Source organism: Pimephales promelas, chromosome 20, assembly GCF_988280905.1.
Source record: "Pimephales promelas chromosome 20, fPimPro1.hap1.1, whole genome shotgun sequence".
NCBI lineage: Eukaryota > Metazoa > Chordata > Actinopteri > Cypriniformes > Leuciscidae > Pimephales > Pimephales promelas.
In genome coordinates, this window is record NC_142788.1 from 23583823 (window position 1) to 23598992 (window position 15170).

At 37.6% G+C, this 15170-nt stretch overlaps 1 protein-coding gene across 1 annotated transcript; it reads left to right on the forward strand.

The window, feature by feature from the left end:
• The first annotated feature begins 563 nt into the window (after positions 1-563).
• On the forward strand, positions 564-9911 carry tbx18 (T-box transcription factor 18). Its single transcript, XM_039651501.2, has 8 exons — positions 564-1104; positions 1915-2077; positions 2715-2816; positions 3372-3543; positions 4031-4198; positions 5246-5310; positions 6637-6731; positions 8077-9911. Exons 1-8 carry the CDS (start codon positions 876-878, stop codon positions 8736-8738), a joined length of 1656 nt encoding a protein of 551 aa, XP_039507435.2. The 5' UTR covers positions 564-875; the 3' UTR covers positions 8739-9911.
• Positions 9912-15170: the final 5259 nt, after the last annotated feature.

Consider the following 15170-nt stretch of genomic DNA (forward strand, 5'->3'; position numbering starts at 1 on the left):
GAAATAATTTGAGATATTTCTCCGTCTTGTATTCAGTATAACCTAAGCAAATAACAAAAGTAAAACCAAGAAACACAAACAGCCTACAAAAATACACAATGCTCGCTCTTTTTATTTAAAGAAAAAATGCCTTATTTAAAGCTAAATGCTTTATTTTTGAAAAATGTATATTTTTTAATGAATACAATTAACAGTGAATAGTTGTATTTGGGGGATGGGGTGGGGTGGGCTGACTTATTGTACCAGGAAATTGTGTCTCGTAGTAAAAATTGGTGCTTCTTGGGGACTTGTATTTAGAAACTGTAGACTGCAAGTCTCAAGTCGGGTTAGTTTGACATGTCTTATTACTGGGCCTCACGCAGGCGTAGATTTGGTAATGATTCTACAGGATTGGCTCACAAGGGCTCGTGAGGAGGTAATGCGGAAGCATGTGGAGCATGTAGGCTACAGCCGCAGTGTGAAAATGATCGCAATGCCGCGAGCACGACTGGAGCTCAGTGAGTGAGAGATGATTCATTCAGCCATGCTTTACCACATATGGGCGGAACGTTCCACACGAGGGACGAAACGCAGCGCGCCTATTGGCAAAGAGCACCGGTGATTGACGTGAGGAGGCCCCGCCCCTCGTCTGCCCTGGTTATTGGCACTTTAACGAATCCCGGCCACTGACTCGGTGTCCGTGCGCGTTGACAGACCGATGAGACTGTTTTAAATAGACTGTCGCTTCGTTTTCAGCGTCTTTGTCACATCGGCCGTTTTAATTAGTTACTGAAGTGGACTATTCTGACTCAAGGAATGCTAGATTAAGTGCTTTTGCAAGTGCACTTCTGGTGAACTTCTCTTTCTCGGCCAATCTGTCTTTTCGGTTTGTAACCATGGCTGAGAAACGACGGTCCCCGTGTACTATGAGCCTCAAAGCGCACGCATTTTCGGTAGAAGCGCTTATTGGCACGGAGAAAAAAAGAAAGCTGGAGGAGGACAACGAAAATTGTTTTGAGGAGGTAAACGAGGAGTCGAGTCTGACAGAAAGTCCGCAACCCCAGACTAGGAGAACTTGTCCCAGCACCAGGAGTTGCGAGATAGACTGCGTAAGCGACGAGTCCCGTAAGTAGCCTCCATTGACTAACTAAATATGTAAGAAATAGGCTAGTTACGAAACAAATCACATCACAAATGTATTTGTAACGATCTTGGCTGAAAAGTAACATGGTACGATGAAAAGACAATGTTGTTCTCTATTTCTAGCCTGTATTAGCTATTTTGTAATAGACTGCTAATACAAACCAAAAAGTCTTTCACTTACAAAATATTGAATAAATATAATATATAAATTCTTAAGAAAAAATACACTCTTCTGTAATTCAGACATGTAATTGAGTGACAAAGACGAAAAATATAGTAGGCTACACAAAATAACACAGTAATGAGCCCCATAAATATGGGCACTAAGAGAGTGACTAATCTATTCTGTTTATGAGTTTGGCCACAATCATAAACACTCAAATTAACTTGCATCACTAAAGCCAAAATAGGCCCACTTGCAAAAAACAAACAAACAAACAAACTATGGATAGAGCTGGAATAAAACGCTTATCTTGCATGCAACAAGCCAATTTATTTAGCCTATTATTTTAAAGTAAACGAATGCAGTTCTTCTGTCATCTCGATGATGCACCACAAAGTCATGACTTAAATTTTTAATTCCATAACGGAAAAAAACGGGGGAAATGTAGGCTATTTTATATTATAATATTGCAATAATATTATATTGCTAATTGCATCATGTAGCCTACAAATACAGAAAATCATTGCAAAGCACGTTTGTTTGACACTTCAGCACTCGTTAGTTAAAATCAAAAGGGTTCTTCAGATTGTTATGCAATAATTAAGGCAAACTCTTTCTGTCTTTCTCAGCTGAGTCTGAGGACGTGTTGTTGGATAGCCCACAACCTGCGCAGCATCTCGCGCAATCGGGCACGAGCTCCGGAGAGGAGATGCGCGTGGATTTGCAGGGCTCAGACTTATGGAAGCGATTCCACGAGATAGGAACTGAAATGATCATCACCAAAGCCGGCAGGTGCATCACACAAAACACGCTTTTTAATGAAACAACTTTTAATGATGATTGGCTAAAATCTTTATTTACGTTTGAATAGTGGTACCAAATACAGTAATTTATTTTATAGTTACACATTTCTTTAAAAAATATTTGATGCAACCACTTATGCATGAATTCTTAATCCAAAACGCATTTTCCAAAGTCGGAATTAAATTGCTGAAATATCCAGACAATCTCTTTTGACAGAGACTTTGAGTTTTATATCAAATTAAAAAAGGGACTAGGACGAAAATCCTGCTGATATGTGCTAATAAACCTACTGCTCAAATAGCCCTTTTTCTTTTTATACCTTTGATAGATTTTACAATTATATATTACGCCTGGTTTCGTGCATTAGGCTACCTACTTTTATGTTGTGATGTTGACTATTTATTTAAATTAACATGGCGTAGCCTATCTCTAAAAACTATAGGCCTATTTGGAAAATAGTAGGTTATTTGACGTAAACGGGCTGTGTTACTGTTAGAAAGATTATGCCCGCATAAAGGTAAAAACTGTGCTCTTTGTAAATCTGAATTTTCTTTTGCAATTCTGCTTGTCTCAATATTATGTGATCCATATGAAAATATTAATATATAATGTAATTTTATCCCAGGCGAATGTTTCCCGCGATGAGGGTTAAGATTGTGGGACTGGATCCTCATCAACAGTATTATATTGCTATGGATATTGTTCCTGTCGACAACAAACGGTACAGGTGAGCAGTTTACGAAATCTGTTTCCCCAACTGGTCGCTGCATAATATTGAGCATTTTGAACTAACCGTCTCCACAAATGGCACTCCGGGACTTTGTTGACGTCTTCAACCCGGCCTTTTGCGATGTCCTTTTGGGAGCTTGACCTCGTGGACCTGAAGGTCATGAGACAACGGCAGTCAAAATAAATTCATAACGCGTTAATAATTTATTGCGGGTTGCTCTGTGTGTCTGAACATTTTGTACAGCTGTAAATAGGCTACAGTAATGGAGTGATCTCAAGTGATTTCAGTTCATTACATCTACAAAACAATAAGGTTACTGTCATTATTTATTTTATTATTTACCCAGCACAAATATATATTAGAAATAGTGAATAAGCAACCATTTAGTCTGAGACGGCTAGCTAACTGAAATCAAAGACATTTAATTGTGCTGCGCACGACGAAACGCAAATAAATTGCGTCCAAAACTACACTGAGAGATATTGCTTTAAAAAGTTGAGCCGTGTAAAATCCATATTATGTAAAGACACTGACTTTTTCCCCATTCAAAAGGTACGTGTACCATAGCTCGAAGTGGATGGTAGCGGGGAACGCCGACTCTCCTGTCCCTCCACGCGTCTACATCCATCCGGATTCGCCTGCTTCCGGTGAGACGTGGATGCGCCAGGTTATAAGCTTCGACAAACTCAAACTGACCAATAACGAGCTCGACGACCAAGGCCATGTGAGAGAATCTCTTATTATGTATCCAAGAGTTATTTACTGAATAAATGTTTTGTTGTTGTACATTTGAATAAGGACAACATAATTCTTGTAGGCTATATGTTAAACTTATCAGGAAAACCTGCAAATACATCAAGACTTCATAAAATAGTTAGAAAAGCAGACCTTTAGAATTTCCTTCTGTGATCCAGAAATAAAATAAATGCTATAATTGAACAACTCTTTTTATGCACCCCATTACACACATGTTGGCTATTGTCACCTGGTGTGCATTTTTGTTTTGCTGTATTATTTTAAAGGTCTAAACATGTTGTAATGTGGAGGGTTGTAAACAAACTCAATTGAAAGCATCCCCAGGGCGAGGCTGTTAAAGGCCCGTTTGGCCTTTGAAAATGGAGGCATGTGTGTTTTTATTGAGGTAGAAAACTGCTTTGGTAATTCCTCCGTTTCCCACTCTAAACACTGATGCGCGATGTAATGTTTTCCAGATCATTCTGCACTCCATGCACAAGTACCAGCCCCGTGTCCACGTCATTCGTAAGGAGTGCGGTGAAGAACTCTCGCCGGTCAAGGCGGTTCCCACTGGGGACGGTGTCAAAGCATTTTCTTTCCCTGAAACTGTCTTCACAACGGTGACTGCATACCAAAACCAACAGGTAATTCACAACACATCCTGCCATGACTGTTTTATGCACAATTTGATAACACATCACAAAAGCTGCACATAAGGGTCCAGATTGTTTCTTGAAATTAAATGAAGAGGAATTCGTCGGGCTCAGTGCCTTTTCTTTTTATTGGATTACATTATTACAGCTAATTCATGCCAGCCACAACAAAACTGGCCAATTTATTTTTGTAAGTCCAAGCAAGTAATATAACAAAATATGAATAATATTATTAGGATACAAGATATGCAAAAAAAAAAAAAAAAAGTTATCTGAACTCTATATCAGCATTTATGAAAATGGATAAAGCAGAGCTATTCTATTGGGAGAATAATAGTTGTTTTGTACATTTTATTTACTTTTTAATGTTTTATTTTTTTATAATTAACCCAGTTAACTTGCAGAACGCTCGTATTTAGGATACACTGGTATGATAAATGACTTAATTTATATGATATATTACTGAAATAATCATACAAATCTCCTAAAGTTGGGATTTGAAGGTCTCCTGCTCTCAAAATTCATAGATCAAAGCCTCTATGAGACTGAAAGACTATGCAGCCAACACCCCATAAAGGCCAATTTATTTACAAAGGGCATAGTTACATATGTGTTTATTTAGGCCTATGTATTGTCTTTCCTATGCCTACAGTTCAGAAGCAAAGTATTTATAAATTTCAACACCAAAAAAAGGACTTTAGAAATTTTGATTTTATATATTGTTTGATTAAATTAACGTGTTTTCGTTTGCTATAACAGATTAATACCAGAGCATGTTTTAAGTTAGAGCTTGTAATCTTATCATCTTTTTCATGTTAACTGCCAAGTTTTAGAAATTATGTCACCCATTTGTCTGAGCTTATAAAAACACAACACACATGTTCTCTCACACACACATACGGAAGAAAAAAGCTTATAAAATAAACCCACACACATTGCATTGTGGGATGAGGGTCACTGGTGCTAGGTCAGGGAATTTGACATGACAGGCTTTGGGTCAGTAAAGAGAATGTGTTTTGTGTGTGGATTTTTTTACAGATAACAAGACTGAAGATCGACAGAAATCCATTTGCAAAAGGATTCAGAGACTCAGGAAGAAATAGGTAAATATATTTCGTTTCTGTATATGTACAGATCGTGGTTACTAATGGTTACCTCTGGATTTCCAAAGGATTTGCTTGATTTGAGTCAGTAACTGCACCAATATTGGAACTGGGAAATGGGTCTTCCAAATTTTCATTAAATTTTATTGATCACAATTGAGGCAAGCCCATCTGCCACAGAATAGCCAAAATGTGTTTCTGCCTATTTGTGTAGCACAGAAATGACACTTTATTACATGTATTTTTCTCAAGATTTTTTTGAAAACAAAGAGTTTTTTGTTTAACTTCCCATTCTCTTCTGACGTCAGTGTAAAATTATTTTCAGAACCATCAAACTGTATTATAAAGGATTATCAGATCCAAATGGAAAAGTCTTCTTTTCGCCAAACTGAAAGATTCAAGCGAGGCCCCGACAAAATAATCATAATAACAGAGTCAGATTAAAAGCCATTAATCCATGTACAAAAATAAATGTATAAATTAAAATACACAACACAATAAAAATAATCTCCATCTTCACATAACACAAGAGAAATAAATAATAAACGTGCAAACAGGAAATGGAGGCTGTGCAGAAACAAGGCTTGCGCGACTCCGACTCGAAAAGCTCAGTGGGGAAGTTTAACTCTGCTCATTATTTTTAAACGAGAGCGATTTTAACACCCCTCTGAATCGCAGCAGACCACATACATTCACTTTACCTCCGTCCCTACGCGAGGTCTCGCAGAGCACTTAGACCGAGCCCCGTGGCTCAGTGTTACAGGAAAAGTTAAGCAGTTTGCTAAACAAACTCGGCCACTTGATAGCTCAAGTGGTGTGGCTGATAAAACTGGGGCCGAAACAAGTTGAGGCATCTTGTGTGAATTATCGCCTGAGTGGTACTGTGGAGGGGGTGGGGTAACGTCCACGCTAACAAGGCGCACCGAGCACCACCATTACTTCCAGAAAAAGCCCCCACCCACCCCTCTCTCTTTTTCTTTCTCTCTCCTCGTAAAGCTTTAACTGTGGCTTCCTGCACTCTATGTCTGATCCCACCGATAAAGCTATGTGAAAATAATTATAGCCTTGCCGTCGCACACACCAACACACACACTTTATGTTCTTCATTACCTGCTCTGCTTTACTGCCCAAATACATACTGATAAAGAAAGGGCCTAGCACTAGGATGGCTGGCAGGATTGAACACATTGTTGGAAAGGTTAGCCAGATGCTGAGCTTTTCTGTTAAGTGGACTGAGAGCTTTCCTGAATCACTCTTGCCTTTAGACATATTGCGTGTTCTTGTGACTAATACGTGTTTATTGATCAGAATGCTTGTGTGATTTAGGATGGGACTAGAGGCTCTGGTTGAGTCGTATGCGTTCTGGCGGCCATCACTGAGAACTCTGACATTTGAGGAATTCCCTGGAATCACTAAACAAGGTACCACATGTCTATGTTTTCCCTGTCACATGTATCATTACACAATGGGTTGGTGTTTATATGCATTTGTAAATAATAACATGAATAAAACATCTTGGACCACTGAATCTTTTCAGACTTTCTTTTTGTCTGTGGAACAAACAAAAAAATAATATGAAGAGTTCAGATGCAAAAGCCTCTAAATGCCATTTGAAATTTTCTTCTAAAATGACCATTTTTATCAAGCTTGTATATTTAAGTTCAGTAATTTCACTTAAATGACAATTAATAGGTAATCTTCATTGCCATTTAAGTGAAATTACTGAACTTAAATATACAAGCTTGATAAAAATGATCATTTTAGAAGAAAATTTCAAATGGCACTTAGAGGCTTTTGCATCTGAACTCTTCATATTTTGAAAAATGTCGAAAATGTCTGATAATGCAATGAAAGTAAATTGGGTCCAATGTTGTTTGGAACAACTTGAAGGTGAATAAAAAAACAGAATGTTCTTTTCTTTTCTTTATATTTTCAATTCCTGCATTTAAATTCGATTTTAATTCAGCTAGTAAACTGGATGCAGAATTGGAACTTGAATTTGAATGCTTGGGAGCAAAATGAAAGAATCCAAAGAAATTAATATCAAATAGGACTTTTTGCACAACCTTGGTACACATGAAGACCAGGAAAATGTATTGAGTATTAAAGGGATAGTTCACTTTGAAATTAATTTTTGATATGTTTTAGCTTACCTCAAGGGCATCCAAGATTAGAAGAGAGTATTCTCAATTTTGATATTTTTCGGTCAAACCGTTGTTGTCTATCAGTCATATAACGGAGGTTTAGGGGGTCCTGCCTCGGTTCACCTCAAAGAGCATGCACAGAGTAGTCAAAATTAAACATGATTTAATGACTCGTACATGTAAGTACACATTGATGGCCTAAGACACGAAACGAGCGGTTTGTGTGAGAAAACGAACAGTATTTATATCGTTTTTACCTCATGTAACCACGGCCACGTCCAACTGATCTGACGGCATGGGCGCTTCAGTCGGCGGATGCGCCGGAAATGATCGCTTACGTGTCTACGTCACTCATTGTTTACACAGAGATTTCGGAAGTTTTACCTTTCACTAAACATATTTAGATATACAGGAAATCGCAATGGAAGACGATTTTGATATATCTAAAAAGCTAAAACATATCAAAAAATAATTTCAAAGGGAACTATCCCTTTGATGTATGAAGTTTTATTTTTACTTTGAATCCCTGTCATGTGACATTTCACATTGTGAGACTTGTATATTTTGGTTTGTTTCATGCGTATATGTTTTATTTATGATGTGTCGTTATGACTACGTTCAGGTGCAGCTGGTTCTCACGGTGTTGTTGGGTCTTCAGCACACACACATCTGCTGTCCTCGTCCTCATGCTCTTCCCCTACATTCCACCTGGGTTCTGGGGCAGGGCCAGTGTGCGATTACTCCACCTGCAGTCGAACAAGCCACCCTCTCCACCGCTACGCCCCTCCCCTCTCCGCAGACTCCTACAGTCGACTGGCCAGCCCTGCAGCAGACGCCTTTTCAACTAATCGGACCTCTACGTATATGAGCGGGACCGAAGGTGAAGCGTTCTCGTGCACACAGAGTGGCCTGCCAATCCAGATCCACAGCATGCCAAGCACAACCTCCCAGCTGCAGTACCTAATGCCCGGCCATACCCATAATGCGTTTTCCACCAACCAAAGCACACAGGGATCCTATAATGGGTTCCGCCTGCACAGCCCTTATGGCCTCTATGGTTACAACTTCTCCACTTCTCCCCGCTTGGCCACCAGCCCTGAGAAGGCAGCCGCCACGCAAAGTTCATTCCTTGGCTCCTCCCCAAGCGGGACGCTGACGGACAGGCAGGTTCTATCCACTGTGGAGGGTCTGCACATGCTCAGTAGTGGTCAACAGAATCTTTTTGACTCACGGACTTTGGGGCTGACAAGCTCCACCTCCCAGGTGACAGCCCACATGGCTTGACCTGTGACCCACAAACTTTGACGGACTACAAAACTCAGCTGAGAACGTTTTCTTTGAGTATAAACTAGTTTTCAGGACTAGTCGATAGCATAATTTATAATCCATCGGACATTCATCACTCTCGCAAGAGCTGAGAGAGGGACATACTGAGAGAGAAATCTGCAATATCATTTATGTTTCGTGAAAATGACAGCTGAAGATAACATTGAGGATATTTTTTTTAATAGGCTTTATATCTTTAAAATCATTCTGATGAAGCGGCACAGACTATTATTGGACACCAGGGTATGGAAATGCCTGAAGAATCACGCGGGAAACCTAGAAAACACTTTACAGACACACTTGCGCACAATCCTGCTCAGTTTCACGGCATGAAAGGACATCAGCCATCGGATCTCATCAAGGTTCAATGAGACCCCTGAACTGCTGGTAGGAGTGTGAGGACTTTAACAGATGCCTTTTGTGAGCCTGGACTCAGCATCTTATGGACAATAAAACAGAGTTTGGCACTTAAGAGTGAGCAGACTGAAAATGACAGGAAGTGATGTCACGAAGTATGAAACAGACTTGAATTTTTGAACTACACCATTTTCATCAGGTAACTACGTCACTTATTCGTGTTGAGCATTAATGACAGATAATGTGATTTAATCTGAAACTGGACGAGGAAAAACAAAACGCGAGCTAGTGTTTACAAATTCTCTCCAAATCGAAGTGTTTTTGTCTGGATCAGCGCTGCTGTCTGAGTCTTGGAACAGACAGGGCTGAATGAAATCTGATCTAGGATGATAATTCTCACACTTTATAAATACAACCATTGGCATTCTACAGAAGGATTATCCTGCCACGAGATACATGCTGATTCCAGGTCAGCTGTCTCACTCTGAATCCAAGACTGAAAAGAACGCTTTTCCTTTGCAGACATGTTAGCTTTTGCTAATTTTCGTATTAAATGTAATTTTTCACAAATATGGAGAATATGAATATTATTGTTCCTTTGTAAAGATTTCACTTGCACTTACGGCAATTTTAAATACTTGCATTTTAATAATAAGGCTTTTTTTTTTGCCAGAGGCCACTCTTTTGACACTTCCTCTATGTTTGACTGTTGTTGGCCTGATAATTAGAAAACCCTTTGAGCCAAATAAAATATATTCATATGGCAAATAATAATGAAGGAGTTTATGCATGTGTTTCATGCATGTCTCTTGGGGTCAGACAAAGGTTCTGAATGCCTAACAAATGAAAAATACCAACAGGGGCTCCTAGAGGTACACTGACACACACAAACAGAATGCATTTATGCACACGGAAGACATAAAGTTTGAACTTGCAACCTTACATTTTAAACAATTAAATGTGACTTGAGAAAAAATACACCAATACATCATACACCAATGTTTTCTGTCGCTAAATGACCGTGACATTATGTGTGTATTTTCTTTATGTACTTGCAATGTGGTCAGCTTAAGAGTGTGTGTGTGTGTGTGTGTGTGTGTGTGTGTGTGTGTGTGTAAACGAGGTTAAGCAAGACCTTCGGACTGCTTCTAACTTTTAACACCTAGTGAACTGCAAACATAAAAACACAAATTAGGGGACTAAACTTTGAAAATCCTCAAACAGCAGTAGGAATTTGTACTAGCAGTCTAACATTGGGTCAGTCTTTAGAACCAGAACCAGTGAGACACCTGTTTTGGACTGAAGATGACAGACAAACAGCACATGCAGAGAGAGAGGAGGTTGTTGGTGCTTTTTTATTTTAGAACAGAGGAATGGTTGGCTTGCTGTATCTCACTAACAGGTGACAGCCCACCCCATGGTTGGCAAACCTTACATACACCAATATCCTTATGCACACACACTCATACACCTCACATTACTGACTCGTTATCAGTAAACCTAAGGGCATTAACACTCTGAGGCCAGGAAAGGCCTGTGTGTGTAACATGTATACTTAATGTATACAATAATGTATAAAATTGACTCCATAATGGACTAAATAGGACTCAAACAGTATGATATATATATATATCATACTGTTTGAGTCCTATTTAGTCCAGTTATATATATATATACTCACCCATGTCATCCAAGATGTCCATGTCTTTCTTTCTTCAGTCGAAAAGAAATTAAGGTTTTTGATGAAAACATTCCAGGATAATATAATGGACTTCAATGGGAACCAAACGGTTCAAGGTCCAAAAGACACTTTCAGTGCAAACTGTTCAAAGGGCTTTAAACGATTCCAGACGATGAATAAGGGTCTTATCAAGCGAAACGATCGCTCAATATATAAATAAATAAAAAACAAAGTTTAAGTTTAACGAATCTTTTAACAAATCTTTTTCCGAGTCATTTGGTTCACTCAACGAACGAAATGGAAGATTCATTCATTTTGATGAACGAGTTCGAACAGGAGAGTCACGAATGTGCATCACAGTGCAGAGCAAGGCGACCATTTGAGCTTATAAAACTTAAACTTTATTATTTTTTTAAATGAGCGATTTTTTCGCCCTTATTTAAGACCCTTATTCATCGTCTGAAGTCGTTTAAAGCCCTTTAAACAGTTTGCAGTTTGTACTGAAAGTGTCTTTTGGACCTTGAACCGTTTGGTTCCCACTGAAGTTCATTACATGGAGAAAATCCTGGAATGTTTTCATCAAAAATTTCTTTTCGACTGAAGAAAGAAAGACATGGACATCTTGGATGACATGGGGGTGAGTAAATTATCAGCAAAAGTTTTTCAAAAGTGAACTACTCCTTTAAATATTTGTACATTTATATATGTTTTCACATTGTACATACACACAAACATACATATATACAAAAACATTTATATACACATATAGAATATTCCTTTCATCCATGATCACTTTTATTTAAATTTTAATCACATAATTTAAATTATCAATTGAGAATTTCATTTAAAAACCTGCTTATTTTTGCCCGTAATGATTTTACATATCCATAAATAAAGTGTAATATAACTCAACTACATATGCTTTTTAGATTCAATAACATGCCTTGTGGCATTGGTCATCAGCACTACTCTGCCAGGGCTCTCTTTGCATGTCAGTGTGTTGGCATACGGGATCATCTTTCGGTCCCTCAGAGCCTGGCCTCATCTTCCACATGGCCAACACAGTGTTACATTTTCACACTCGTCTCACAGGCCTTACAGACATAAGTTATTCACTTCTCCACCATATATATTAATTGCGCAATCTTTGCATTTGCATTTCTTCGACATTCCAACTAGTCACAGAAAATCACATCAGACCTTAAAACAACCTAGAAAATGCAGAACATTATGTACGACCGATCGCACTAATCATGAATAATTCATTCTTGCTTAACATCTCCTCATACGTCCATTATGGTTTGGGAAAAAGGCAAGCATTATTTCCACCAGTGCAACCCGTGCCACATTACATAACCATGCACTGTTGCATATATTCATCCGTGTGTCTCCTACATTACCAAATGGTCTGACATTCAACTTCAATACCCACTAATAGCAGTTCACTTTAGCGAGGAGCCTCGTGTTCTGCATTGCATATGACTATAAAAACGCTTGACAGATGATATTTTAGAAATCCATGCCCTTTGCTATATGTTGTGGTCAAGGACTCGTGACTAATCATAAAACCAACACAACCTCATGGCAATTCATAACTATTTTTTGTTTTAACAAACCAATAGTTATGAATTCATACAATCTCATTTGTGTGTGATCTGGTTATGCCCAAATGACTGGTATGTTTCGGGATGGACTTTCATGCTTACCTTTTTTCTAGTAATTGTAAGTTTTTGTAGGATTCACATTGTATGAATTAATACGAAATCGCCACATCATAACATAGTTACACAAATGCCCATTAACCTACAGAAAAAGGTCACATTTTTATTGTAAAATCCTCAAGTAAGTGTTAGACAATTATAATGACTCTTGTTAGTCTCAACTCCAGTTGTCATCTAACATCATCGCCATTGCATTTATTATTGTTTATGGTAATAATATTCATTTTGCACAATATAAGACTATTTAAAGTAAACCCTAATTTTGTGAATGCATAATTTCGAGATTTATGTTGAGCCCTTCTCTCTCTGTGCAGGACATAAGAATTTCCAGCAAGTGTAAAAGGAGGACAAGTGGACAGTGTGTGTGTGTGTGTTTGTGTGTGTATGTCTGCTGGGTGTTCCAGGAAGAGCACCTGTGGTGTTCAGGGTCTAGCTGTGCTAGTGGTGCTGATATGTATGGGAGGGTGTGAGGGGGGTCTGCGTGACCCGTTAATGGCCTGGGGGGTATTTGATGACAGTTGCAGTAATCTGAAGCTGACTGGTGTCTCTTACACTCATTTAATCTTTGTCATCAAATCCCACCATCCGTCTGATTAATGTCTATGGTTCAGCCCTGTTTTCAGTGCCTTATATATTGCCATGATGAATGTCAATCTATGGCCATATTTTCCTCTAATATAACCATGAAAATATATTACGAAAGACTTCCTCATTCTTTGAAACTCTGTTTATGTGAATGTGTGTGGGTCTGAGAAACTGATCTCTTCTATATACGTCTTCTCTGTATCTTGCCAGGTGTCTGAACGATCTGTGACTTGGATAAATCAAAGCTGAAATGCAAATCATAGCTAAGGTCAGCTCAGCCCTCTCCGGAGTGACGCTCCAGTCAGCTCTCATCACACACTCATAAACGACAAGCAAACACAAAGTATGAAAGTGATTTGTGTTTATTATTTTACACTTTTAAGACAGTTATGAGGTGGTATTGTAATATTATGACTCGAAATTTTGGCTGGTGTGGACAGTTTTATTCACAGCCTAATAACAATGTGTGTCACCATTCTTTGTGCTACATCTAACATTTCTTAATTTTGTTATTTTTTATATCTGCGTAGAGTAGTTTTCATTTATTTTGGTGCAATCTCAAGTCCCAGGCCATTAAAAAATTAAATATCCAATTTCATCTAATAAATATCCCAAATCTGCAGAAGTTTTTAAAAAATGTGTGTAAAAAAAGTATCCACACTGTAAAACATTTTGTTTTAAAAATTCTGTTTTAAAGTTATAAAGCTATAATATATTTAATATAAATACAATGCAATACACTGAGTTTCTCTTGGAAGTTTTGCAAGGTACTAGGAGAATAAAACAGAAGAATCACAAATTTTCTAGGTCAGAGGAATACAATTTTTGAGAGACATTCCGGTTTGTTTGACATTCCTTACAATCAATTTAGATGTTCAAGTAATTTCAACTTAAATTACATTAACCCTAAAAACGTATTCTGAATCTGGACAAATGTGGGCAAAATAGTTTTGATTTATTTTTAAAAAATACTTCCCTTGATCTGAGCGGTAAGACTTGGCTGCTTTTCCTAAGTTTGCTTTCTGAACACACAATTTTTTTTGACTCAATTCTACAATGTTAAGTGGGTCATCCTCCTTAATCTTGTATTTGGGTCAAAAATGGGCACCCATAGAAATGAATGGGAAAAACTGTAATTTAGAGCATTTTAAAATAAGCCAAAATAAAACACCAGGTGACAGAAAAGTCACTTCTTTAGGTTTTAGCTCTAAGAACTTGTTGGAATTATATTTTAATGTAGTTAAAAAAAATAAAACATAATAATAAGCATAATTTACATAGAAAATATGGTACTTTTTGAAGTAAATAAATTCAAAAATACCCCAAAAATAATAAAAAAAACACCATAAATGGATAGACAAAACTTTATCGAAGACAGTGATATAATATTTATAATAAACAAAAATTAGGATCACACCTGAGTCCTCTGTGCCCACATTTGTCCACAATTACAGGATTAAGGGCTATAAAGTGAATACAGTTTGAGGGTTAAACAGACTTAAAAAATGAGCTTAATCTTGAATGACTTTAATTATATGATCTTACATTGCTTTAACGCATCAAAATAAGTTAAAATAATGTTTAAGTAAACTAGATATATAGACATTTTGAATTCCCCTTGGTGGACAAAAATTTTGATTAGAGCGTTTACTTTACACATCTGATGTTTTCTGTACAGCCAATTGTTGACAGACGCTAATTTCCAATCATTGGCTTGAGTTTTTCGATGTACAATTATTGTTGTATCACATAAGCTAATAGAAGAATTTTACATTCCTTTTAATATATAAAAGGAAATTAAACTTTGGCCACGATCTAACAGTGTATGTCTAAAATAGATACAAGATAAGAGACCAGTTACAATTCGATATGCAAATATAATGTAACAGAACACCAACTACAAATTCAGTATGCAAATATTATGGTGATGTAATTGCTGTCGTTTACTTCAGTAATAGCAAAATCTAAATCACAGTTAAATCCAATAAGGGATGGAAAAAGCAAGTTTGTGTGTAAATACCAGTTAGTTAACAGCAAAGGCCATTC